Below are 26,440 nucleotides of genomic sequence, written 5' to 3'. Positions count from 1 at the left end.
TGTGACATAGTTGCGCTCTGGAAGACCGATTGGTGCCTGCAAGTTAACACAATAAGATACAAAATATCACCGTAAATCATCACTTTACTGTTTTCATTCTCGAGTTTCATATATCATAATCTACTCCTATATCTTTAGTAAAAAAAAAAAAACTGCCAAAACCATTTTATATTAATTAATAAACGTTTTGTTTTTCTAAACACGCTCTTTCTTTCTTGCACTTTTTAAACACGTTTAACGTTAGGCCTATACTCACTTTTAGAGAGTACTGCTGCATAATGTTTAGCAATTAATTGATTACATTATGTTTAGCTTCTAAACATGTTTACACACTTCTGATAGCAAGAATATATATGTTTTAATTTTTAAACCAAAATTTTCATCGGGTGGGTGCGCATTTATTTGTTGTTGTTGTTTCTTGAACGTTAAACTTCTTCCACACCTCTCATATTAAGCTATATTAGTAGATAGCGTGCGCGAGTTAACTAATAACATACCTTTCTTCCCTTCTTGTGAGCTTTGCACACAAGTGAATTCTGCCTGCAGATGTCCCAATCACCCTGTATACACCCAAGTATGCCAGTCTTGATGGACGCCCCAAGCTCCAGAAGTTTCTCAGTGTTTTTGCTGTGCTTTTTCATCGCCGCCCGAAATTCACCGGCACATCTCCTCTCAATAAAGTGCGCCAAAGTGGCCTTGTTGTGGGATTTCTGAACCTTAGTCCGTGTACTCCCCGTGCAAGTATCACTCAGATTGGCATTCTTAATGTTTCTACTTATGGATCTAGTTATATGGCGGGTGCAGTCCCCCTTCTGTGTGTCTATACCGAAGGAGGACATCACCTCTTTCATGCCTTTACACATAGAACTGTCTCCGTCGGTAACCAAAGTCGATACGCCAAGAGCTGCGTCCCCACTCATGAGTTGCCGAGCCATGTCTCTGCCAAGTTCAAACTCTGAATTCCCCATAGCTTGATTTGATGGAAAGTCTTTTCCACACTCTGTCCTGTGATCTTTCTCCTTCACAAATTTACAGCTACATATTTTACTACGTGTACAGAACGCAATGGGAATGCTTTCCAAACCTGGTTCTCCTGCAAAACAGCAACCCCAAGACTGTGTCGCTGGCTGAATGTAACTATACCTCCCTTTGTTTGGATTGTTGTAAGCTGCATCTGCGCAAGCAACGATTGACAGTGGTGTTTCATCGTCGTTGTCACCTCTGAGATTCATAACTGACTTCACCAATTGTCTATTTTGGCTAAGTTGATGGTCTCCGATGTCTTTATAGGCGTCACACACCTTGTTGGCAGTCTTCTGCATTCCCGAAACACACGGAACAGGCGTATCCATTGATGCTAACATCTGACGGACGGCAGTATTACCTACTGGTTGTTTTGACAAGACAACCTGCAATTGCGTGTTAATTTTAGCTGGTCTTCTTCCCCGTCCCATTCTCTTTACCTCACTGTAAAATTTAAGTTTGTCAGAAATGTATCCGCATTCGGCATCACATTTTAACCGTCCGAACACCGCCATGCCCCACTTCTCCAAAGTTTGGGGATCGAACACAATACTGCCTAAACAATTCGGGGATGTTACATAATGACTTCGGAAGCAAGAATTGAAGTGTTTCTCGCACTCCGTGACATCTACAATTATATTCCCCGTTAATCGTGTGGGAGCCACGGGTGAATTCACATTCTGTCGAATTGGTCTCAAGTTCGATGGTAGAACATCCGGAGTATTTGGATTGCATGCGAGTCTGTGAAGATCAAAAGAGATCCTGCCACGTTCTTTCAGCACATCTGAGGAAAGAGATGAAACAAACATGGACTTGTCAGTACCGATATAAAGGCCTACCAGCATTCATTTCGGTTACATTTTCATGGTATAATGGCTGCATGTTCAGAGCGCTCCCTTGCCAAAACCAACCCTAACCCTAACCCTAACCCTAACCAGCCCTAACCCTAACCCTAACCAACCCTAACCCTAACCAACCCTAACCCTAACCAGCACTAACCCTAACTCTCTCCCTAACCCTAACCAACCCTAACCCTAACTCTCTCCCTAACCCTAACTCTCTCCCTAACCCTAACCAACCATAACCCTAACCAACCCTAACCCTAACCAGCACTAACCCTAACTCTCTCCAGTACTACCCTAACCAACCCTAACCCTAACTCTCTCCCTAACCCTAACCAACCATAACCCTAACCCTAACCAGCACTAACCCTAACTCTCTCCCTAACCCTAACCAACCCTAACCCTAACTCTCTCCCTAACCCTAACCAGCACTAACCCTAACTCTCTCCAGTAACCCTAACCAACCCTAACCCTAACTCTCTCCCTAACCCTAGCCAACCATAACCCTAACTCTCTGCCTAACCGGTTAACCCCACCCCTAATTTGTTAATAACTCTAACCCAAATATAAGTTTAGACATACATCGTAAATAGCATCTTAAATTCATACCTTGTGTAGTGTGTTGAAGATGCTCACCACTATCATCATCACTGGACATTCGCTTTGAAAATGTATTTCCTTTTTGAAAGAAGTAACAACCTCGCCGTTTCTTTGATCTTGATAACCAGTGCTTTGGTCGCTTCTTCGCTTTTACAGAATCCATCTTAATAATATAACTATGTCTTCACATTAATCAGTGCAATTTGTTAAATTTCACAAGGCATTGAGTTTACGTGGCCAAGTTTTGGTCACGTGATCTCTGAGAAGACTGCCATCAGAAGCGGACCGAGGGTCGAAAGGTTAACGATGCCCACATAAATCATAATACACAATATGACCTATATCATAATAAACAAGCAAACAAACAGATAGACAGACAACATTAAGAAAACAAAACAAACAAAGCAATCAAGGATTGATGGAGAACTTGAGTATTTAATCTCGGATGATTAGACAAAGTAAACCATAACTTTCAATGTTCCTCAGCATTTCCCAACAGAAGAACATACATAATTACATTTCAGAAATTATATGTGATAACATCATTCCATGTGGAGATTACAACTTTTTTTACTTTCATGTCCTAGGTTAATCAAAATTGAATTTAAAGACAACTGACTCGATCGTGCCTTTTTTTTTTCGACACAAGTTTAATACACAGGACAAGATGTTTCTTATGGTCACGTGCTCTTTCAAACTGACAGCATTTTAACATACCCTATAACATTCATGTATGTTACAAAATAATTCAAAGCAAACGGTGCTTCAATATCAGTGATGAGGAGCTTTTTTCAATATAAATAGACGAGGGGCTGAGGATTGACGAAAAGACAAAATGGTATAGGTTTAGCAAACCATGTATAGGGTTTTTCAAAAGTGGTGACGAAATGGGCAAATTTCTCCAAAAAGAGCACAACGTCTTCATCCTTCTAGACGCGTTTTTACCAAATTTAGGCGACGGACCAAAATCATATTTGGCACTTTTTAAAGGTAAGGCCTAATGTTTCCAAAAATGGAATAAAATTTTTTAAGTGTGCGGTTCAAGGGCGTATTACACTAAATCAATGCGCCAAAAGTGCAATGGTGATGAGTTCCGGTAAAAACTATACGACTAATTGAGGCAATTTGGTGTCCTTTGGGACTTAGTTTTCACTGAGGTTGGCATGTTCTAATTACAACAAAAGAATACAACACGTTAATCACTTAAATGGAAAAAAAAAAAAAAAAACCGGTTTTACATAGAAAAAGTAGGCCCTGTAAGAAGGCCCATGTCAGAAGCAGTGTATAGTCGTAATACATGTTGAAAATAGGGATGGCGCTATTCGCAGGTGCGTATCAAAAAACTGAATCTATAAAGTTCATCAAAATTGAAGCTTAAATGAAAGATGAACTCTTAATTAATAAATTAACAGCAACAGAAAGTGAAATATATTGTCACGCGAGGTAGAAAACATCCTCTGAAAATGTTCATTTCACCGTGCTTTTCAATGGGGAGCTGATTTGGTGGTCTGCGCCCTTCAAGGCATGTATTTTAAAGTGTATAACTTAGAAAAATGACCAAATGTCTCCCTAAAATCACACATATTTAAAAAAAATAAGTCACAGTTCTGCTAAATATTTTTCATTAAATATTAATTGGCAATCGCGGACTCATTTGTAATGTCAAATGTCATTAAACAACGATCAATAGATGGCGTTTCAAACTTTCGGCCAATCCCAGTAGCACGAAATACAAAATGGCGGCGCCCAGTGATAACCCTAGTGTTGATACTCAGATTCGGAACAAGTTGAAACGCATTTATCAGAAGTTTGAATGGGAAGATGGGTGTCTGGTGCCGAAAGATCAGAAGAAGGCCTCAAGTTCAGCTACAGTTTGTGGATACGGACGCTGTCATTTGAGATATCCCGGTGTTGAGGGGTCTGTTTATACGACCCTCCATCGTGCTGTCTACATATTGGAGAAACACAAACCAGAGTTGATCAGAAGCAAGACTGCTGGGGAGGTGTCGCATCGATGCGGAGAAAAGAGATGCATTAACATCGAACATCTGCACTTGGAGACACCCTCCCTCAACTCACACAGACGAGCTTGTCATCAGCAGAAGAAGTGTTTCGCATGCGACCCTCCATGCATCTTCAATTGACTAGAAATTTACTGTGTTTTTATATACCCCAACGGTCCTTTTAAGGACCAATATATGAACAAAGGAGAACGGATTCTTGTGTCACAACATGTTATTATACAGAGAAATGTGTGCGTTTTACAACGTTTTAACACTTTTGTTAGCATATTTTGTTCATGTTTTACAGATCCGCGGTGATAGACTAGCAAATGGACCTAGGACTACGAGGTGTAAGAGTGATCGTGGCGTACAACAGGATTCTGCACCCCAGTCGAGTAACCTGTACTGCTCTGACGCTGTTGCCGAATCCGCCTAGCTCTCGCCTGAGATTTATACTTGGTTATACGGTAATCCGAAGATTTTCTGATATCTTTGTAGTACTGTTCAGATGCTCTAAGTTGCTGACGTGTCAAGTTTGCTGGGCAGCTCTCAAGATTCTCGGCACCTAGAATCGTGTTGGCAGTAAGCACCGAATCAATCAAGCCAATGCTGACGGAGTGAATGGCTGACTTTGCTCTTCCGGCAAAATTGCGGGCCCGATTTCGGCACTTGGGGATCCTTTCAGTACTGACAAGTGAGAAGCTTCACATCTGTTGGTCGTCAAATTGTGCTTCTGTCCTATCATGGCCGTATGTCCTATCTTGTTATCTATCCATCGTCCTATCACGAGAGCATCGGCAGAGGTGAGTGTGACATAGTTGCGCTCTGGAAGACCGATTGGTGCCTGCAAGTTAACACAATAAGATACAAAATATCACCGTAAATCATCACTTTACTGTTTTCATTCTCGAGTTTCATATAGCATAATCTACTCCCAGATCTCTCGTGCTCATGAAAAAACTGCCAAAACCATTTTATATTAATTAATAAACGTTTTGTTTTTCTAAACACGCTCTTTCTTTCTTGCACTTTTTAAACACGTTTAACGTTAGGCCTATACTCACTTTTAGAGAGTACTGCTGCATAATGTTTAGCAATTAATTGATTACATTATGTTTAGCTTCTAAACATGTTTACACACTTCTGATAGCAAGAATATATATGTTTTAATTTTTAAACCAAAATTTTCATCGGGTGGGTGCGCATTTATTTGTTGTTGTTGTTTCTTGAACGTTAAACTTCTTCCACACCTCTCATATTAAGCTATATTAGTAGATAGCGTGCGCGAGTTAACTAATAACATACCTTTCTTCCCTTCTTGTGAGCTTTGCACACAAGTGAATTCTGCCTGCAGATGTCCCAATCACCCTGTATACACCCAAGTATGCCAGTCTTGATGGACGCCCCAAGCTCCAGAAGTTTCTCGGTGTTGTTGCTGTGCTTTTTCATCGCCGCGCGAAATTCACCGGCACATCTCCTCTCAATAAAGTGCGCCAAAGTGGCCTTGTTGTGGGATTTCTGAACCTTAGTCCGTGTACTCCCCGTGCAAGTATCACTCAGATTGGCATTCTTAATGTTTCTACTTATGGATCTAGTTATATGGCGGGTGCAGTCCCCCTTCTGTGTGTCTATACCGAAGGAGGACATCACCTCTTTCATGCCTTTACACATAGAACTGTCTCCGTCGGTAACCAAAGTCGATACGCCAAGAGCTGCGTCCCCACTCATGAGTTGCCGAGCCATGTCTCTGCCAAGTTCAAACTCTGAATTCCCCATAGCTTGATTTGATGGAAAGTCTTTTCCACACTCTGTCCTGTGATCTTTCTCCTTCACAAATTTACAGCTACATATTTTACTACGTGTACAGAACGCAATGGGAATGCTTTCCAAACCTGGTTCTCCTGCAAAACAGCAACCCCAAGACTGTGTCGCTGGCTGAATGTAACTATACCTCCCTTTGTTTGGATTGTTGTAAGCTGCATCTGCGCAAGCAACGATTGACAGTGGTGTTTCATCGTCGTTGTCACCTCTGAGATTCATAACTGACTTCACCAATTGTCTATTTTGGCTAAGTTGATGGTCTCCGATGTCTTTATAGGCGTCACACACCTTGTTGGCAGTCTTCTGCATTCCCGAAACACACGGAACAGGCGTATCCATTGATGCTAACATCTGACGGACGGCAGTATTACCTACTGGTTGTTTTGACAAGACAACCTGCAATTGCGTGTTAATTTTAGCTGGTCTTCTTCCCCGTCCCATTCTCTTTACCTCACTGTAAAATTTAAGTTTGTCAGAAATGTATCCGCATTCGGCATCACATTTTAACCGTCCGAACACCGCCATGCCCCACTTCTCCAAAGTTTGGGGATCGAACACAATACTGCCTAAACAATTCGGGGATGTTACATAATGACTTCGGAAGCAAGAATTGAAGTGTTTCTCGCACTCCGTGACATCTACAATTATATTCCCCGTTAATCGTGCGGGAGCCACGGGTGAATTCACATTCTGTCGAATTGGTCTCAAGTTCGATGGTAGAACATCCGGAGTATTTGGATTGCATGCGAGTCTGTGAAGATCAAAAGAGATCCTGCCACGTTCTTTCAGCACATCTGAGGAAAGAGATGAAACAAACATGGACTTGTCAGTACCGATATAAAGGCCTACCAGCATTCATTTCGGTTACATTTTCATGGTATAATGGCTGCATGTTCAGAGCGCTCCCTTGCCAAAACCAACCCTAACCCTAACCCTAACCCTAACCAGCCCTAACCCTAACCCTAACCAACCCTAACCCTAACCAACCCTAACCCTAACCAGCACTAACCCTAACTCTCTCCCTAACCCTAACCAACCCTAACCCTAACTCTCTCCCTAACCCTAACTCTCTCCCTAACCCTAACCAACCATAACCCTAACCAACCCTAACCCTAACCAGCACTAACCCTAACTCTCTCCAGTACTACCCTAACCAACCCTAACCCTAACTCTCTCCCTAACCCTAACCAACCATAACCCTAACCCTAACCAGCACTAACCCTAACTCTCTCCCTAACCCTAACCAACCCTAACCCTAACTCTCTCCCTAACCCTAACCAGCACTAACCCTAACTCTCTCCAGTAACCCTAACCAACCCTAACCCTAACTCTCTCCCTAACCCTAGCCAACCATAACCCTAACTCTCTGCCTAACCGGTTAACCCCACCCCTAATTTGTTAATAACTCTAACCCAAATATAAGTTTAGACATACATCGTAAATAGCATCTTAAATTCATACCTTGTGTAGTGTGTTGAAGATGCTCACCACTGTCATCATCACTGGACATTCGCTTTGAAAATGTATTTCCTTTTTGAAAGAAGTAACAACCTCGCCGTTTCTTTGATCTTGATAACCAGTGCTTTGGTCGCTTCTTCGCTTTTACAGAATCCATCTTAATAATATAACTATGTCTTCACATTAATCAGTGCAATTTGTTAAATTTCACAAGGCATTGAGTTTACGTGGCCAAGTTTTGGTCACGTGATCTCTGAGAAGACTGCCATCAGAAGCGGACCGAGGGTCGAAAGGTTAACGATGCCCACATAAATCATAATACACAATATGACCTATATCATAATAAACAAGCAAACAAACAGATAGACAGACAACATTAAGAAAACAAAACAAACAAAGCAATCAAGGATTGATGGAGAACTTGAGTATTTAATCTCGGATGATTAGACAAAGTAAACCATAACTTTCAATGTTCCTCAGCATTTCCCAACAGAAGAACATACATAATTACATTTCAGAAATTATATGTGATAACATCATTCCATGTGGAGATTACAACTTTTTTTACTTTCATGTCCTAGGTTAATCAAAATTGAATTTAAAGACAACTGACTCGATCGTGCCTTTTTTTTCGACACAAGTTTAATACACAGGACAAGATGTTTCTTATGGTCACGTGCTCTTTCAAACTGACAGCATTTTAACATACCCTATAACATTCATGTATGTTACAAAATAATTCAAAGCAAACGGTGCTTCAATATCAGTGATGAGGAGCTTTTTTTTTCAATATAAATAGACGAGGGCTGAGGATTGACGAAAAGACAAAATGGTATAGGTTTAGCAAACCATGTATAGGGTTTTTCAAAAGTGGTGACGAAATGGGCAAATTTCTCCAAAAAAGAGCACAACGTCTTCATCCTTCTAGACGCGTTTTTACCAAATTTAGGCGACGGACCAAAATCATATTTGGCACTTTTTAAAGGTAAGGCCTAATGTTTCCAAAAATGGAATAAAATTTTTTTAAGTGTGCGGTTCAAGGGCGTATTACACTAAATCAATGCGCCAAAAGTGCAATGGTGATGAGTTCCGGTAAAAACTATACGACTAATTGAGGCAATTTGGTGTCCTTTGGGACTTAGTTTTCACTGAGGTTGGCATGTTCTAATTACAACAAAAGAATACAACACGTTAATCACTTAAATGGACCCGAAATTAAAAAACCGGTTTTACATAGAAAAAGTAGGCCCTGTAAGAAGGCCCATGTCAGAAGCAGTGTATAGTCGTAATACATGTTGAAAATAGGGATGGCGCTATTCGCAGGTGCGTATCAAAAACTGAATCTATAAAGTTCATCAAAATTGAAGCTTAAATGAAAGATGAACTCTTAATTAATAAATTAACAGCAACAGAAAGTGAAATATATTGTCACGCGAGGTAGAAAACATCCTCTGAAAATGTTCATTTCACCGTGCTTTTCAATGGGGAGCTGATTTGGTGGTCTGCGCCCTTCAAGGCATGTATTTTAAAGTGTATAACTTAGAAAAATGACCAAATGTCTCCCTAAAATCACACATATTTAAAAAAAATAAGTCACAGTTCTGCTAAATATTTTCTCATTAAATATTAATTGGCAATCGCGGACTCATTTGTAATGTCAAATGTCATTAAACAACGATCAATAGATGGCGTTTCAAACTTTCGGCCAATCCCAGTAGCACGAAATACAAAATGGCGGCGCCCAGTGATAACCCTAGTGTTGATACTCAGATTCGGAACAAGTTGAAACGCATTTATCAGAAGTTTGAATGGGAAGATGGGTGTCTGGTGCCGAAAGATCAGAAGAAGGCCTCAAGTTCAGCTACAGTTTGTGGATACGGACGCTGTCATTTGAGATATCCCGGTGTTGAGGGGTCTGTTTATACGACCCTCCATCGTGCTGTCTACATATTGGAGAAACACAAACCAGAGTTGATCAGAAGCAAGACTGCTGGGGAGGTGTCGCATCGATGCGGAGAAAAGAGATGCATTAACATCGAACATCTGCACTTGGAGACACCCTCCTCAACTCACACAGACGAGCTTGTCATCAGCAGAAGAAGTGTTTCGCATGCGACCCTCCATGCATCTTCAATTGACTAGAAATTTACTGTGTTTTTATATACCCCAACGGTCCTTTTAAGGACCAATATATGAACAAAGGAGAACGGATTCTTGTGTCACAACATGTTATTATACAGAGAAATGTGTGCGTTTTACAACGTTTTAACACTTTTGTTAGCATATTTTGTTCATGTTTTACAGATCCGCGGTGATAGACTAGCAAATGGACCTAGGACTACGAGGTGTAAGAGTGATCGTGGCGTACAACAGGATTCTGCACCCCAGTCGAGTAACCTGTACTGCTCTGACGCTGTTGCCGAATCCGCCTAGCTCTCGCCTGAGATTTATACTTGGTTATACGGTAATCCGAAGATTTTCTGATATCTTTGTAGTACTGTTCAGATGCTCTAAGTTGCTGACGTGTCAAGTTTGCTGGGCAGCTCTCAAGATTCTCGGCACCTAGAATCGTGTTGGCAGTAAGCACCGAATCAATCAAGCCAATGCTGACGGAGTGAATGGCTGACTTTGCTCTTCCGGCAAAATTGCGGGCCCGATTTCGGCACTTGGGGATCCTTTCAGTACTGACAAGTGAGAAGCTTCACATCTGTTGGTCGTCAAATTGTGCTTCTGTCCTATCATGGCCGTATGTCCTATCTTGTTATCTATCCATCGTCCTATCACGAGAGCATCGGCAGAGGTGAGTGTGACATAGTTGCGCTCTGGAAGACCGATTGGTGCCTGCAAGTTAACACAATAAGATACAAAATATCACCGTAAATCATCACTTTACTGTTTTCATTCTCGAGTTTCATATAGCATAATCTACTCCCAGATCTCTCGTGCTCAGGAAAAACTGCCAAAACCATTTTATATTAATTAATAAACGTTTTGTTTTTCTAAACACGCTCTTTCTTTCTTGCACTTTTTAAACACGTTTAACGTTAGGCCTATACTCACTTTTAGAGAGTACTGCTGCATAATGTTTAGCAATTAATTGATTACATTATGTTTAGCTTCTAAACATGTTTACACACTTCTGATAGCAAGAATATATATGTTTTAATTTTTAAACCAAAATTTTCATCGGGTGGGTGCGCATTTATTTGTTGTTGTTGTTTCTTGAACGTTAAACTTCTTCCACACCTCTCATATTAAGCTATATTAGTAGATAGCGTGCGCGAGTTAACTAATAACATACCTTTCTTCCCTTCTTGTGAGCTTTGCACACAAGTGAATTCTGCCTGCAGATGTCCCAATCACCCTGTATACACCCAAGTATGCCAGTCTTGATGGACGCCCCAAGCTCCAGAAGTTTCTCGGTGTTTTTGCTGTGCTTTTTCATCGCCGCCCGAAATTCACCGGCACATCTCCTCTCAATAAAGTGCGCCAAAGTGGCCTTGTTGTGGGATTTCTGAACCTTAGTCCGTGTACTCCCCGTGCAAGTATCACTCAGATTGGCATTCTTAATGTTTCTACTTATGGATCTAGTTATATGGCGGGTGCAGTCCCCCTTCTGTGTGTCTATACCGAAGGAGGACATCACCTCTTTCATGCCTTTACACATAGAACTGTCTCCGTCGGTAACCAAAGTCGATACGCCAAGAGCTGCGTCCCCACTCATGAGTTGCCGAGCCATGTCTCTGCCAAGTTCAAACTCTGAATTCCCCATAGCTTGATTTGATGGAAAGTCTTTTCCACACTCTGTCCTGTGATCTTTCTCCTTCACAAATTTACAGCTACATATTTTACTACGTGTACAGAACGCAATGGGAATGCTTTCCAAACCTGGTTCTCCTGCAAAACAGCAACCCCAAGACTGTGTCGCTGGCTGAATGTAACTATACCTCCCTTTGTTTGGATTGTTGTAAGCTGCATCTGCGCAAGCAACGATTGACAGTGGTGTTTCATCGTCGTTGTCACCTCTGAGATTCATAACTGACTTCACCAATTGTCTATTTTGGCTAAGTTGATGGTCTCCGATGTCTTTATAGGCGTCACACACCTTGTTGGCAGTCTTCTGCATTCCCGAAACACACGGAACAGGCGTATCCATTGATGCTAACATCTGACGGACGGCAGTATTACCTACTGGTTGTTTTGACAAGACAACCTGCAATTGCGTGTTAATTTTAGCTGGTCTTCTTCCCCGTCCCATTCTCTTTACCTCACTGTAAAATTTAAGTTTGTCAGAAATGTATCCGCATTCGGCATCACATTTTAACCGTCCGAACACCGCCATGCCCCACTTCTCCAAAGTTTGGGGATCGAACACAATACTGCCTAAACAATTCGGGGATGTTACATAATGACTTCGGAAGCAAGAATTGAAGTGTTTCTCGCACTCCGTGACATCTACAATTATATTCCCCGTTAATCGTGTGGGAGCCACGGGTGAATTCACATTCTGTCGAATTGGTCTCAAGTTCGATGGTAGAACATCCGGAGTATTTGGATTGCTTGCGAGTAAAAAAAAAAAAAAAGAGATCCTGCCACGTTCTTTCAGCACATCTGAGGAAAGAGATGAAACAAACATGGACTTGTCAGTACCGATATAAAGGCCTACCAGCATTCATTTCGGTTACATTTTCATGGTATAATGGCTGCATGTTCAGAGCGCTCCCTTGCCAAAACCAACCCTAACCCTAACCCTAACCCTAACCAGCCCTAACCCTAACCCTAACCAACCCTAACCCTAACCAACCCTAACCCTAACCAGCACTAACCCTAACTCTCTCCCTAACCCTAACCAACCCTAACCCTAACTCTCTCCCTAACCCTAACTCTCTCCCTAACCCTAACCAACCATAACCCTAACCAACCCTAACCCTAACCAGCACTAACCCTAACTCTCTCCAGTACTACCCTAACCAACCCTAACCCTAACTCTCTCCCTAACCCTAACCAACCATAACCCTAACCCTAACCAGCACTAACCCTAACTCTCTCCCTAACCCTAACCAACCCTAACCCTAACTCTCTCCCTAACCCTAACCAGCACTAACCCTAACTCTCTCCAGTAACCCTAACCAACCCTAACCCTAACTCTCTCCCTAACCCTAGCCAACCATAACCCTAACTCTCTGCCTAACCGGTTAACCCCACCCCTAATTTGTTAATAACTCTAACCCAAATATAAGTTTAGACATACATCGTAAATAGCATCTTAAATTCATACCTTGTGTAGTGTGTTGAAGATGCTCACCACTGTCATCATCACTGGACATTCGCTTTGAAAATGTATTTCCTTTTTGAAAGAAGTAACAACCTCGCCGTTTCTTTGATCTTGATAACCAGTGCTTTGGTCGCTTCTTCGCTTTTACAGAATCCATCTTAATAATATAACTATGTCTTCACATTAATCAGTGCAATTTGTTAAATTTCACAAGGCATTGAGTTTACGTGGCCAAGTTTTGGTCACGTGATCTCTGAGAAGACTGCCATCAGAAGCGGACCGAGGGTCGAAAGGTTAACGATGCCCACATAAATCATAATACACAATATGACCTATATCATAATAAACAAGCAAACAAACAGATAGACAGACAACATTAAGAAAACAAAACAAACAAAGCAATCAAGGATTGATGGAGAACTTGAGTATTTAATCTCGGATGATTAGACAAAGTAAACCATAACTTTCAATGTTCCTCAGCATTTCCCAACAGAAGAACATACATAATTACATTTCAGAAATTATATGTGATAACATCATTCCATGTGGAGATTACAACTTTTTTTACTTTCATGTCCTAGGTTAATCAAAATTGAATTTAAAGACAACTGACTCGATCGTGCCTTTTTTTTCGACACAAGTTTAATACACAGGACAAGATGTTTCTTATGGTCACGTGCTCTTTCAAACTGACAGCATTTTAACATACCCTATAACATTCATGTATGTTACAAAATAATTCAAAGCAAACGGTGCTTCAATATCAGTGATGAGGAGCTTTTTTTCAATATAAATAGACGAGGGCTGAGGATTGACGAAAAGACAAAATGGTATAGGTTTAGCAAACCATGTATAGGGTTTTTTCAAAAGTGGTGACGAAATGGGCAAATTTCTCCAAAAAGAGCACAACGTCTTCATCCTTCTAGACGCGTTTTTACCAAATTTAGGCGACGGACCAAAATCATATTTGGCACTTTTTAAAGGTAAGGCCTAATGTTTCCAAAAATGGAATAAATTTTTTAAGTGTGCGGTTCAAGGGCGTATTACACTAAATCAATGCGCCAAAGTGCAATGGTGATGAGTTCCGGTAAAAACTATACGACTAATTGAGGCAATTTGGTGTCCTTTGGGACTTAGTTTTCACTGAGGTTGGCATGTTCTAATTACAACAAAAGAATACAACACGTTAATCACTTAAATGGACCCGAAATTAAAAAACCGGTTTTACATAGAAAAAAAGTAGGCCCTGTAAGAAGGCCCATGTCAGAAGCAGTGTATAATCGTAATACATGTTGAAAATAGGGATGGCGCTATTCGCAGGAGCGTATCAAAAAACTGAATCTATAAAGTTCATCAAAATTGAAGCTTAAATGAAAGATGAACTCTTAATTAATAAATTAACAGCAACAGAAAGTGAAATATATTGTCACGCGAGGTAGAAAACATCCTCTGAAAATGTTCATTTCACCGTGCTTTTCAATGGGGAGCTGATTTGGTGGTCTGCGCCCTTCAAGGCATGTATTTTAAAGTGTATAACTTAGAAAAATGACCAAATGTCTCCCTAAAATCACACATATTTAAAAAAATAAGTCACAGTTCTGCTAAATATTTTCTCATTAAATATTAATTGGCAATCGCGGACTCATTTGTAATGTCAAATGTCATTAAACAACGATCAATAGATGGCGTTTCAAACTTTCGGCCAATCCCAGTAGCACGAAATACAAAATGGCGGCGCCCAGTGATAACCCTAGTGTTGATACTCAGATTCGGAACAAGTTGAAACGCATTTATCAGAAGTTTGAATGGGAAGATGGGTGTCTGGTGCCGAAAGATCAGAAGAAGGCCTCAAGTTCAGCTACAGTTTGTGGATACGGACGCTGTCATTTGAGATATCCGGTGTTGAGGGGTCTGTTTATACGACCCTCCATCGTGCTGTCTACATATTGGAGAAACACAAACCAGAGTTGATCAGAAGCAAGACTGCTGGGGAGGTGTCGCATCGATGCGGAGAAAGAGATGCATTAACATCGAACATCTGCACTTGGAGACACCCTCCTCAACTCACACAGACGAGCTTGTCATCAGCAGAAGAAGTGTTTCGCATGCGACCCTCCATGCATCTTCAATTGACTAGAAATTTACTGTGTTTTTATATACCCCAACGGTCCTTTTAAGGACCAATATATGAACAAAGGAGAACGGATTCTTGTGTCACAACATGTTATTATACAGAGAAATGTGTGCGTTTTACAACGTTTTAACACTTTTGTTAGCATATTTTGTTCATGTTTTACAGATCCGCGGTGATAGACTAGCAAATGGACCTAGGACTACGAGGTGTAAGAGTGATCGTGGCGTACAACAGGATTCTGCACCCCAGTCGAGTAACCTGTACTGCTCTGACGCTGTTGCCGAATCCGCCTAGCTCTCGCCTGAGATTTATACTTGGTTATACGGTAATCCGAAGATTTTCTGATATCTTTGTAGTACTGTTCAGATGCTCTAAGTTGCTGACGTGTCAAGTTTGCTGGGCAGCTCTCAAGATTCTCGGCACCTAGAATCGTGTTGGCAGTAAGCACCGAATCAATCAAGCCAATGCTGACGGAGTGAATGGCTGACTTTGCTCTTCCGGCAAAATTGCGGGCCCGATTTCGGCACTTGGGGGATCCTTTCAGTACTGACAAGTGAGAAGCTTCACATCTGTTGGTCGTCAAATTGTGCTTCTGTCCTATCATGGCCGTATGTCCTATCTTGTTATCTATCCATCGTCCTATCACGAGAGCATCGGCAGAGGTGAGTGTGACATAGTTGCGCTCTGGAAGACCGATTGGTGCCTGCAAGTTAACACAATAAGATACAAAATATCACCGTAAATCATCACTTTACTGTTTTCATTCTCGAGTTTCATATAGCATAATCTACTCCCAGATCTCTCGTGCTCAGGAAAAAACTGCCAAAACCATTTTATATTAATTAATAAACGTTTTGTTTTTCTAAACACGCTCTTTCTTTCTTGCACTTTTTAAACACGTTTAACGTTAGGCCTATACTCACTTTTAGAGAGTACTGCTGCATAATGTTTAGCAATTAATTGATTACATTATGTTTAGCTTCTAAACATGTTTACACACTTCTGATAGCAAGAATATATATGTTTTAATTTTTAAACCAAAATTTTCATCGGGTGGGTGCGCATTTATTTGTTGTTGTTGTTTCTTGAACGTTAAACTTCTTCCACACCTCTCATATTAAGCTATATTAGTAGATAGCGTGCGCGAGTTAACTAATAACATACCTTTCTTCCCTTCTTGTGAGCTTTGCACACAAGTGAATTCTGCCTGCAGATGTCCCAATCACCCTGTATACACCCAAGTATGCCAGTCTTGATGGACGCCCCAAGCTCCAGAAGTTTCTCGGTGTTTTTGCTGTGCTTTTTCATCGCCGCCCGAAATTCACCGGCACATCTCCTCTCAATAAAGTGCGCCAAAGTGGCCTTGTTGTGGGATTTCTGAACCTTAGTCCGTGTACTCCCCGTGCAAGTATCACTCAGATTGGCATTCTTAATGTTTCTACTTATGGATCTAGTTATATGGCGGGTGCAGTCCCCCTTCTGTGTGTCTATACCGAAGGAGGACATCACCTCTTTCATGCCTTTACACATAGAACTGTCTCCGTCGGTAACCAAAGTCGATACGCCAAGAGCTGCGTCCCCACTCATGAGTTGCCGAGCCATGTCTCTGCCAAGTTCAAACTCTGAATTCCCCATAGCTTGATTTGATGGAAAGTCTTTTCCACACTCTGTCCTGTGATCTTTCTCCTTCACAAATTTACAGCTACATATTTTACTACGTGTACAGAACGCAATGGGAATGCTTTCCAAACCTGGTTCTCCTGCAAAACAGCAACCCCAAGACTGTGTCGCTGGCTGAATGTAACTATACCTCCCTTTGTTTGGATTGTTGTAAGCTGCATCTGCGCAAGCAACGATTGACAGTGGTGTTTCATCGTCGTTGTCACCTCTGAGATTCATAACTGACTTCACCAATTGTCTATTTTGGCTAAGTTGATGGTCTCCGATGTCTTTATAGGCGTCACACACCTTGTTGGCAGTCTTCTGCATTCCCGAAACACACGGAACAGGCGTATCCATTGATGCTAACATCTGACGGACGGCAGTATTACCTACTGGTTGTTTTGACAAGACAACCTGCAATTGCGTGTTAATTTTAGCTGGTCTTCTTCCCCGTCCCATTCTCTTTACCTCACTGTAAAATTTAAGTTTGTCAGAAATGTATCCGCATTCGGCATCACATTTTAACCGTCCGAACACCGCCATGCCCCACTTCTCCAAAGTTTGGGGATCGAACACAATACTGCCTAAACAATTCGGGGATGTTACATAATGACTTCGGAAGCAAGAATTGAAGTGTTTCTCGCACTCCGTGACATCTACAATTATATTCCCCGTTAATCGTGTGGGAGCCACGGGTGAATTCACATTCTGTCGAATTGGTCTCAAGTTCGATGGTAGAACATCCGGAGTATTTGGATTGCATGCGAGTCTGTGAAGAAGATCAAAGAGATCCTGCCACGTTCTTTCAGCACATCTGAGGAAAGAGATGAAACAAACATGGACTTGTCAGTACCGATATAAAGGCCTACCAGCATTCATTTCGGTTACATTTTCATGGTATAATGGCTGCATGTTCAGAGCGCTCCCTTGCCAAAACCAACCCTAACCCTAACCCTAACCCTAACCAGCCCTAACCCTAACCCTAACCAACCCTAACCCTAACCAACCCTAACCCTAACCAGCACTAACCCTAACTCTCTCCCTAACCCTAACCAACCCTAACCCTAACTCTCTCCCTAACCCTAACTCTCTCCCTAACCCTAACCAACCATAACCCTAACCAACCCTAACCCTAACCAGCACTAACCCTAACTCTCTCCAGTACTACCCTAACCAACCCTAACCCTAACTCTCTCCCTAACCCTAACCAACCATAACCCTAACCCTAACCAGCACTAACCCTAACTCTCTCCCTAACCCTAACCAACCCTAACCCTAACTCTCTCCCTAACCCTAACCAGCACTAACCCTAACTCTCTCCAGTAACCCTAACCAACCCTAACCCTAACTCTCTCCCTAACCCTAGCCAACCATAACCCTAACTCTCTGCCTAACCGGTTAACCCCACCCCTAATTTGTTAATAACTCTAACCCAAATATAAGTTTAGACATACATCGTAAATAGCATCTTAAATTCATACCTTGTGTAGTGTGTTGAAGATGCTCACCACTGTCATCATAACTGGACATTCGCTTTGAAAATGTATTTCCTTTTTGAAAGAAGTAACAACCTCGCCGTTTCTTTGATCTTGATAACCAGTGCTTTGGTCGCTTCTTCGCTTTTACAGAATCCATCTTAATAATATAACTATGTCTTCACATTAATCAGTGCAATTTGTTAAATTTCACAAGGCATTGAGTTTACGTGGCCAAGTTTTGGTCACGTGATCTCTGAGAAGACTGCCATCAGAAGCGGACCGAGGGTCGAAAGGTTAACGATGCCCACATAAATCATAATACACAATATGACCTATATCATAATAAACAAGCAAACAAACAGATAGACAGACAACATTAAGAAAACAAAACAAACAAAGCAATCAAGGATTGATGGAGAACTTGAGTATTTAATCTCGGATGATTAGACAAAGTAAACCATAACTTTCAATGTTCCTCAGCATTTCCCAACAGAAGAACATACATAATTACATTTCAGAAATTATATGTGATAACATCATTCCATGTGGAGATTACAACTTTTTTTACTTTCATGTCCTAGGTTAATCAAAATTGAATTTAAAGACAACTGACTCGATCGTGCCTTTTTTTCGACACAAGTTTAATACACAGGACAAGATGTTTCTTATGGTCACGTGCTCTTTCAAACTGACAGCATTTTAACATACCCTATAACATTCATGTATGTTACAAAATAATTCAAAGCAAACGGTGCTTCAATATCAGTGATGAGGAGCTTTTTTTTCAATATAAATAGACGAGGGGCTGAGGATTGACGAAAAGACAAAATGGTATAGGTTTAGCAAACCATGTATAGGGTTTTTTCAAAAGTGGTGACGAAATGGGCAAATTTCTCCAAAAAGAGCACAACGTCTTCATCCTTCTAGACGCGTTTTTACCAAATTTAGGCGACGGACCAAAATCATATTTGGCACTTTTTAAAGGTAAGGCCTAATGTTTCCAAAAATGGAATAAAATTTTTTAAGTGTGCGGTTCAAGGGCGTATTACACTAAATCAATGCGCCAAAAGTGCAATGGTGATGAGTTCCGGTAAAAACTATACGACTAATTGAGGCAATTTGGTGTCCTTTGGGACTTAGTTTTCACTGAGGTTGGCATGTTCTAATTACAACAAAAGAATACAACACGTTAATCACTTAAATGGACCCGAAATTAAAAAACCGGTTTTACATAGAAAAAGTAGGCCCTGTAAGAAGGCCCATGTCAGAAGCAGTGTATAGTCGTAATACATGTTGAAAATAGGGATGGCGCTATTCGCAGAAAAAAAAAAAAAAACTGAATCTATAAAGTTCATCAAAATTGAAGCTTAAATGAAAGATGAACTCTTAATTAATAAATTAACAGCAACAGAAAGTGAAATATATTGTCACGCGAGGTAGAAAACATCCTCTGAAAATGTTCATTTCACCGTGCTTTTCAATGGGGAGCTGATTTGGTGGTCTGCGCCCTTCAAGGCATGTATTTTAAAGTGTATAACTTAGAAAAATGACCAAATGTCTCCCTAAAATCACAAAAAAAAAAAAAAAATAAGTCACAGTTCTGCTAAATATTTTCTCATTAAATATTAATTGGCAATCGCGGACTCATTTGTAATGTCAAATGTCATTAAACAACGATCAATAGATGGCGTTTCAAACTTTCGGCCAATCCCAGTAGCACGAAATACAAAATGGCGGCGCCCAGTGATAACCCTAGTGTTGATACTCAGATTCGGAACAAGTTGAAACGCATTTATCAGAAGTTTGAATGGGAAGATGGGTGTCTGGTGCCGAAAGATCAGAAGAAGGCCTCAAGTTCAGCTACAGTTTGTGGATACGGACGCTGTCATTTGAGATATCCCGGTGTTGAGGGGTCTGTTTATACGACCCTCCATCGTGCTGTCTACATATTGGAGAAACACAAACCAGAGTTGATCAGAAGCAAGACTGCTGGGGAGGTGTCGCATCGATGCGGAGAAAAGAGATGCATTAACATCGAACATCTGCACTTGGAGACACCCTCCCTCAACTCACACAGACGAGCTTGTCATCAGCAGAAGAAGTGTTTCGCATGCGACCCTCCATGCATCTTCAATTGACTAGAAATTTACTGTGTTTTTATATACCCCAACGGTCCTTTTAAGGACCAATATATGAACAAAGGAGAACGGATTCTTGTGTCACAACATGTTATTATACAGAGAAATGTGTGCGTTTTACAACGTTTTAACACTTTTGTTAGCATATTTTGTTCATGTTTTACAGATCCGCGGTGATAGACTAGCAAATGGACCTAGGACTACGAGGTGTAAGAGTGATCGTGGCGTACAACAGGATTCTGCACCCCAGTCGAGTAACCTGTACTGCTCTGACGCTGTTGCCGAATCCGCCTAGCTCTCGCCTGAGATTTATACTTGGTTATACGGTAATCCGAAGATTTTCTGATATCTTTGTAGTACTGTTCAGATGCTCTAAGTTGCTGACGTGTCAAGTTTGCTGGGCAGCTCTCAAGATTCTCGGCACCTAGAATCGTGTTGGCAGTAAGCACCGAATCAATCAAGCCAATGCTGACGGAGTGAATGGCTGACTTTGCTCTTCCGGCAAAATTGCGGGCCCGATTTCGGCACTTGGGGATCCTTTCAGTACTGACAAGTGAGAAGCTTCACATCTGTTGGTCGTCAAATTGTGCTTCTGTCCTATCATGGCCGTATGTCCTATCTTGTTATCTATCCATCGTCCTATCACGAGAGCATCGGCAGAGGTGAGTGTGACATAGTTGCGCTCTGGAAGACCGATTGGTGCCTGCAAGTTAACACAATAAGATACAAAATATCACCGTAAATCATCACTTTACTGTTTTCATTCTCGAGTTTCATATAGCATAATCTACTCCCAGATCTCTCGTTCCCAGGAAAAAAACTGCCAAAACCATTTTATATTAATTAATAAACGTTTTGTTTTTCTAAACACGCTCTTTCTTTCTTGCACTTTTTAAACACGTTTAACGTTAGGCCTATACTCACTTTTAGAGAGTACTGCTGCATAATGTTTAGCAATTAATTGATTACATTATGTTTAGCTTCTAAACATGTTTACACACTTCTGATAGCAAGAATATATATGTTTTAATTTTTAAACCAAAATTTTCATCGGGTGGGTGCGCATTTATTTGTTGTTGTTGTTTCTTGAACGTTAAACTTCTTCCACACCTCTCATATTAAGCTATATTAGTAGATAGCGTGCGCGAGTTAACTAATAACATACCTTTCTTCCCTTCTTGTGAGCTTTGCACACAAGTGAATTCTGCCTGCAGATGTCCCAATCACCCTGTATACACCCAAGTATGCCAGTCTTGATGGACGCCCCAAGCTCCAGAAGTTTCTCGGTGTTTTTGCTGTGCTTTTTCATCGCCGCCCGAAATTCACCGGCACATCTCCTCTCAATAAAGTGCGCCAAAGTGGCCTTGTTGTGGGATTTCTGAACCTTAGTCCGTGTACTCCCCGTGCAAGTATCACTCAGATTGGCATTCTTAATGTTTCTACTTATGGATCTAGTTATATGGCGGGTGCAGTCCCCCTTCTGTGTGTCTATACCGAAGGAGGACATCACCTCTTTCATGCCTTTACACATAGAACTGTCTCCGTCGGTAACCAAAGTCGATACGCCAAGAGCTGCGTCCCCACTCATGAGTTGCCGAGCCATGTCTCTGCCAAGTTCAAACTCTGAATTCCCCATAGCTTGATTTGATGGAAAGTCTTTTCCACACTCTGTCCTGTGATCTTTCTCCTTCACAAATTTACAGCTACATATTTTACTACGTGTACAGAACGCAATGGGAATGCTTTCCAAACCTGGTTCTCCTGCAAAACAGCAACCCCAAGACTGTGTCGCTGGCTGAATGTAACTATACCTCCCTTTGTTTGGATTGTTGTAAGCTGCATCTGCGCAAGCAACGATTGACAGTGGTGTTTCATCGTCGTTGTCACCTCTGAGATTCATAACTGACTTCACCAATTGTCTATTTTGGCTAAGTTGATGGTCTCCGATGTCTTTATAGGCGTCACACACCTTGTTGGCAGTCTTCTGCATTCCCGAAACACACGGAACAGGCGTATCCATTGATGCTAACATCTGACGGACGGCAGTATTACCTACTGGTTGTTTTGACAAGACAACCTGCAATTGCGTGTTAATTTTAGCTGGTCTTCTTCCCCGTCCCATTCTCTTTACCTCACTGTAAAATTTAAGTTTGTCAGAAATGTATCCGCATTCGGCATCACATTTTAACCGTCCGAACACCGCCATGCCCCACTTCTCCAAAGTTTGGGGATCGAACACAATACTGCCTAAACAATTCGGGGATGTTACATAATGACTTCGGAAGCAAGAATTGAAGTGTTTCTCGCACTCCGTGACATCTACAATTATATTCCCCGTTAATCGTGTGGGAGCCACGGGTGAATTCACATTCTGTCGAATTGGTCTCAAGTTCGATGGTAGAACATCCGGAGTATTTGGATTGCATGCGAGTCTGTGAAGATCAAAGAGATCCTGCCACGTTCTTTCAGCACATCTGAGGAAAGAGATGAAACAAACATGGACTTGTCAGTACCGATATAAAGGCCTACCAGCATTCATTTCGGTTACATTTTCATGGTATAATGGCTGCATGTTCAGAGCGCTCCCTTGCCAAAACCAACCCTAACCCTAACCCTAACCCTAACCAGCCCTAACCCTAACCCTAACCAACCCTAACCCTAACCAACCCTAACCCTAACCAGCACTAACCCTAACTCTCTCCCTAACCCTAACCAACCCTAACCCTAACTCTCTCCCTAACCCTAACTCTCTCCCTAACCCTAACCAACCATAACCCTAACCAACCCTAACCCTAACCAGCACTAACCCTAACTCTCTCCAGTACTACCCTAACCAACCCTAACCCTAACTCTCTCCCTAACCCTAACCAACCATAACCCTAACCCTAACCAGCACTAACCCTAACTCTCTCCCTAACCCTAACCAACCCTAACCCTAACTCTCTCCCTAACCCTAACCAGCACTAACCCTAACTCTCTCCAGTAACCCTAACCAACCCTAACCCTAACTCTCTCCCTAACCCTAGCCAACCATAACCCTAACTCTCTGCCTAACCGGTTAACCCCACCCCTAATTTGTTAATAACTCTAACCCAAATATAAGTTTAGACATACATCGTAAATAGCATCTTAAATTCATACCTTGTGTAGTGTGTTGAAGATGCTCACCACTATCATCATCACTGGACATTCGCTTTGAAAATGTATTTCCTTTTTGAAAGAAGTAACAACCTCGCCGTTTCTTTGATCTTGATAACCAGTGCTTTGGTCGCTTCTTCGCTTTTACAGAATCCATCTTAATAATATAACTATGTCTTCACATTAATCAGTGCAATTTGTTAAATTTCACAAGGCATTGAGTTTACGTGGCCAAGTTTTGGTCACGTGATCTCTGAGAAGACTGCCATCAGAAGCGGACCGAGGGTCGAAAGGTTAACGATGCCCACATAAATCATAATACACAATATGACCTATATCATAATAAACAAGCAAACAAACAGATAGACAGACAACATTAAGAAAACAAAACAAACAAAGCAATCAAGGATTGATGGAGAACTTGAGTATTTAATCTCGGATGATTAGACAAAGTAAACCATAACTTTCAATGTTCCTCAGCATTTCCCAACAGAAGAACATACATAATTACATTTCAGAAATTATATGTGATAACATCATTCCATGTGGAGATTACAACTTTTTTACTTTCATGTCCTAGGTTAATCAAAATTGAATTTAAAGACAACTGACTCGATCGTGCCTTTTTTTCGACACAAGTTTAATACACAGGACAAGATGTTTCTTATGGTCACGTGCTCTTTCAAACTGACAGCATTTTAACATACCCTATAACATTCATGTATGTTACAAAATAATTCAAAGCAAACGGTGCTTCAATATCAGTGATGAGGAGCTTTTTTTTCAATATAAATAGACGAGGGGCTGAGGATTGACGAAAAGACAAAATGGTATAGGTTTAGCAAACCATGTATAGGGTTTTTTCAAAAGTGGTGACGAAATGGGCAAATTTCTCCAAAAAGAGCACAACGTCTTCATCCTTCTAGACGCGTTTTTACCAAATTTAGGCGACGGACCAAAATCATATTTGGCACTTTTTAAAGGTAAGGCCTAATGTTTCCAAAAATGGAATAAAATTTTTTAAGTGTGCGGTTCAAGGGCGTATTACACTAAATCAATGCGCCAAAAGTGCAATGGTGATGAGTTCCGGTAAAAACTATACGACTAATTGAGGCAATTTGGTGTCCTTTGGGACTTAGTTTTCACTGAGGTTGGCATGTTCTAATTACAACAAAAGAATACAACACGTTAATCACTTAAATGGACCCGAAAAAAAAAAACCGGTTTTACATAGAAAAAGTAGGCCCTGTAAGAAGGCCCATGTCAGAAGCAGTGTATAGTCGTAATACATGTTGAAAATAGGGATGGCGCTATTCGCAGGTGCATAACAAAAAACTGAATCTATAAAGTTCATCAAAATTGAAGCTTAAATGAAAGATGAACTCTTAATTAATAAATTAACAGCAACAGAAAGTGAAATATATTGTCACGCGAGGTAGAAAACATCCTCTGAAAATGTTCATTTCACCGTGCTTTTCAATGGGGAGCTGATTTGGTGGTCTGCGCCCTTCAAGGCATGTATTTTAAAGTGTATAACTTAGAAAAATGACCAAATGTCTCCCTAAAATCACACATAAAAAAAAAAAATAAGTCACAGTTCTGCTAAATATTTTCTCATTAAATATTAATTGGCAATCGCGGACTCATTTGTAATGTCAAATGTCATTAAACAACGATCAATAGATGGCGTTTCAAACTTTCGGCCAATCCCAGTAGCACGAAATACAAAATGGCGGCGCCCAGTGATAACCCTAGTGTTGATACTCAGATTCGGAACAAGTTGAAACGCATTTATCAGAAGTTTGAATGGGAAGATGGGTGTCTGGTGCCGAAAGATCAGAAGAAGGCCTCAAGTTCAGCTACAGTTTGTGGATACGGACGCTGTCATTTGAGATATCCCGGTGTTGAGGGGTCTGTTTATACGACCCTCCATCGTGCTGTCTACATATTGGAGAAACACAAACCAGAGTTGATCAGAAGCAAGACTGCTGGGGAGGTGTCGCATCGATGCGGAGAAAAGAGATGCATTAACATCGAACATCTGCACTTGGAGACACCCTCCCTCAACTCACACAGACGAGCTTGTCATCAGCAGAAGAAGTGTTTCGCATGCGACCCTCCATGCATCTTCAATTGACTAGAAATTTACTGTGTTTTTATATACCCCAACGGTCCTTTTAAGGACCAATATATGAACAAAGGAGAACGGATTCTTGTGTCACAACATGTTATTATACAGAGAAATGTGTGCGTTTTACAACGTTTTAACACTTTTGTTAGCATATTTTGTTCATGTTTTACAGATCCGCGGTGATAGACTAGCAAATGGACCTAGGACTACGAGGTGTAAGAGTGATCGTGGCGTACAACAGGATTCTGCACCCCAGTCGAGTAACCTGTACTGCTCTGACGCTGTTGCCGAATCCGCCTAGCTCTCGCCTGAGATTTATACTTGGTTATACGGTAATCCGAAGATTTTCTGATATCTTTGTAGTACTGTTCAGATGCTCTAAGTTGCTGACGTGTCAAGTTTGCTGGGCAGCTCTCAAGATTCTCGGCACCTAGAATCGTGTTGGCAGTAAGCACCGAATCAATCAAGCCAATGCTGACGGAGTGAATGGCTGACTTTGCTCTTCCGGCAAAATTGCGGGCCCGATTTCGGCACTTGGGGATCCTTTCAGTACTGACAAGTGAGAAGCTTCACATCTGTTGGTCGTCAAATTGTGCTTCTGTCCTATCATGGCCGTATGTCCTATCTTGTTATCTATCCATCGTCCTATCACGAGAGCATCGGCAGAGGTGAGTGTGACATAGTTGCGCTCTGGAAGACCGATTGGTGCCTGCAAGTTAACACAATAAGATACAAAA

General features: G+C 41.3%; 1 protein-coding gene across 1 annotated transcript; it reads right to left on the bottom strand.

Annotated features, from left to right (window-relative positions):
* Nucleotides 1–15,273: 15,273 nt before the first annotated feature.
* LOC140145468 (uncharacterized) lies at nt 15,274–16,621 on the bottom strand. Its single transcript, XM_072167180.1, has 2 exons — nt 16,321–16,621; nt 15,274–15,859 (listed from the first exon to the last, which is right to left on the bottom strand). The coding sequence occupies exons 1-2, from the start codon at nt 16,462–16,464 to the stop codon at nt 15,356–15,358; spliced, it is 648 nt and encodes a 215-aa protein (XP_072023281.1). The 5' UTR covers nt 16,465–16,621; the 3' UTR covers nt 15,274–15,355.
* Nucleotides 16,622–26,440: the final 9,819 nt, after the last annotated feature.

This window comes from Amphiura filiformis, unplaced genomic scaffold, assembly GCF_039555335.1.
Source record: "Amphiura filiformis unplaced genomic scaffold, Afil_fr2py scaffold_302, whole genome shotgun sequence".
NCBI lineage: Eukaryota > Metazoa > Echinodermata > Ophiuroidea > Amphilepidida > Amphiuridae > Amphiura > Amphiura filiformis.
Note: the sequence above shows the minus strand (reverse complement) of the source record. Positions and strands in the feature narration are given on the sequence as shown.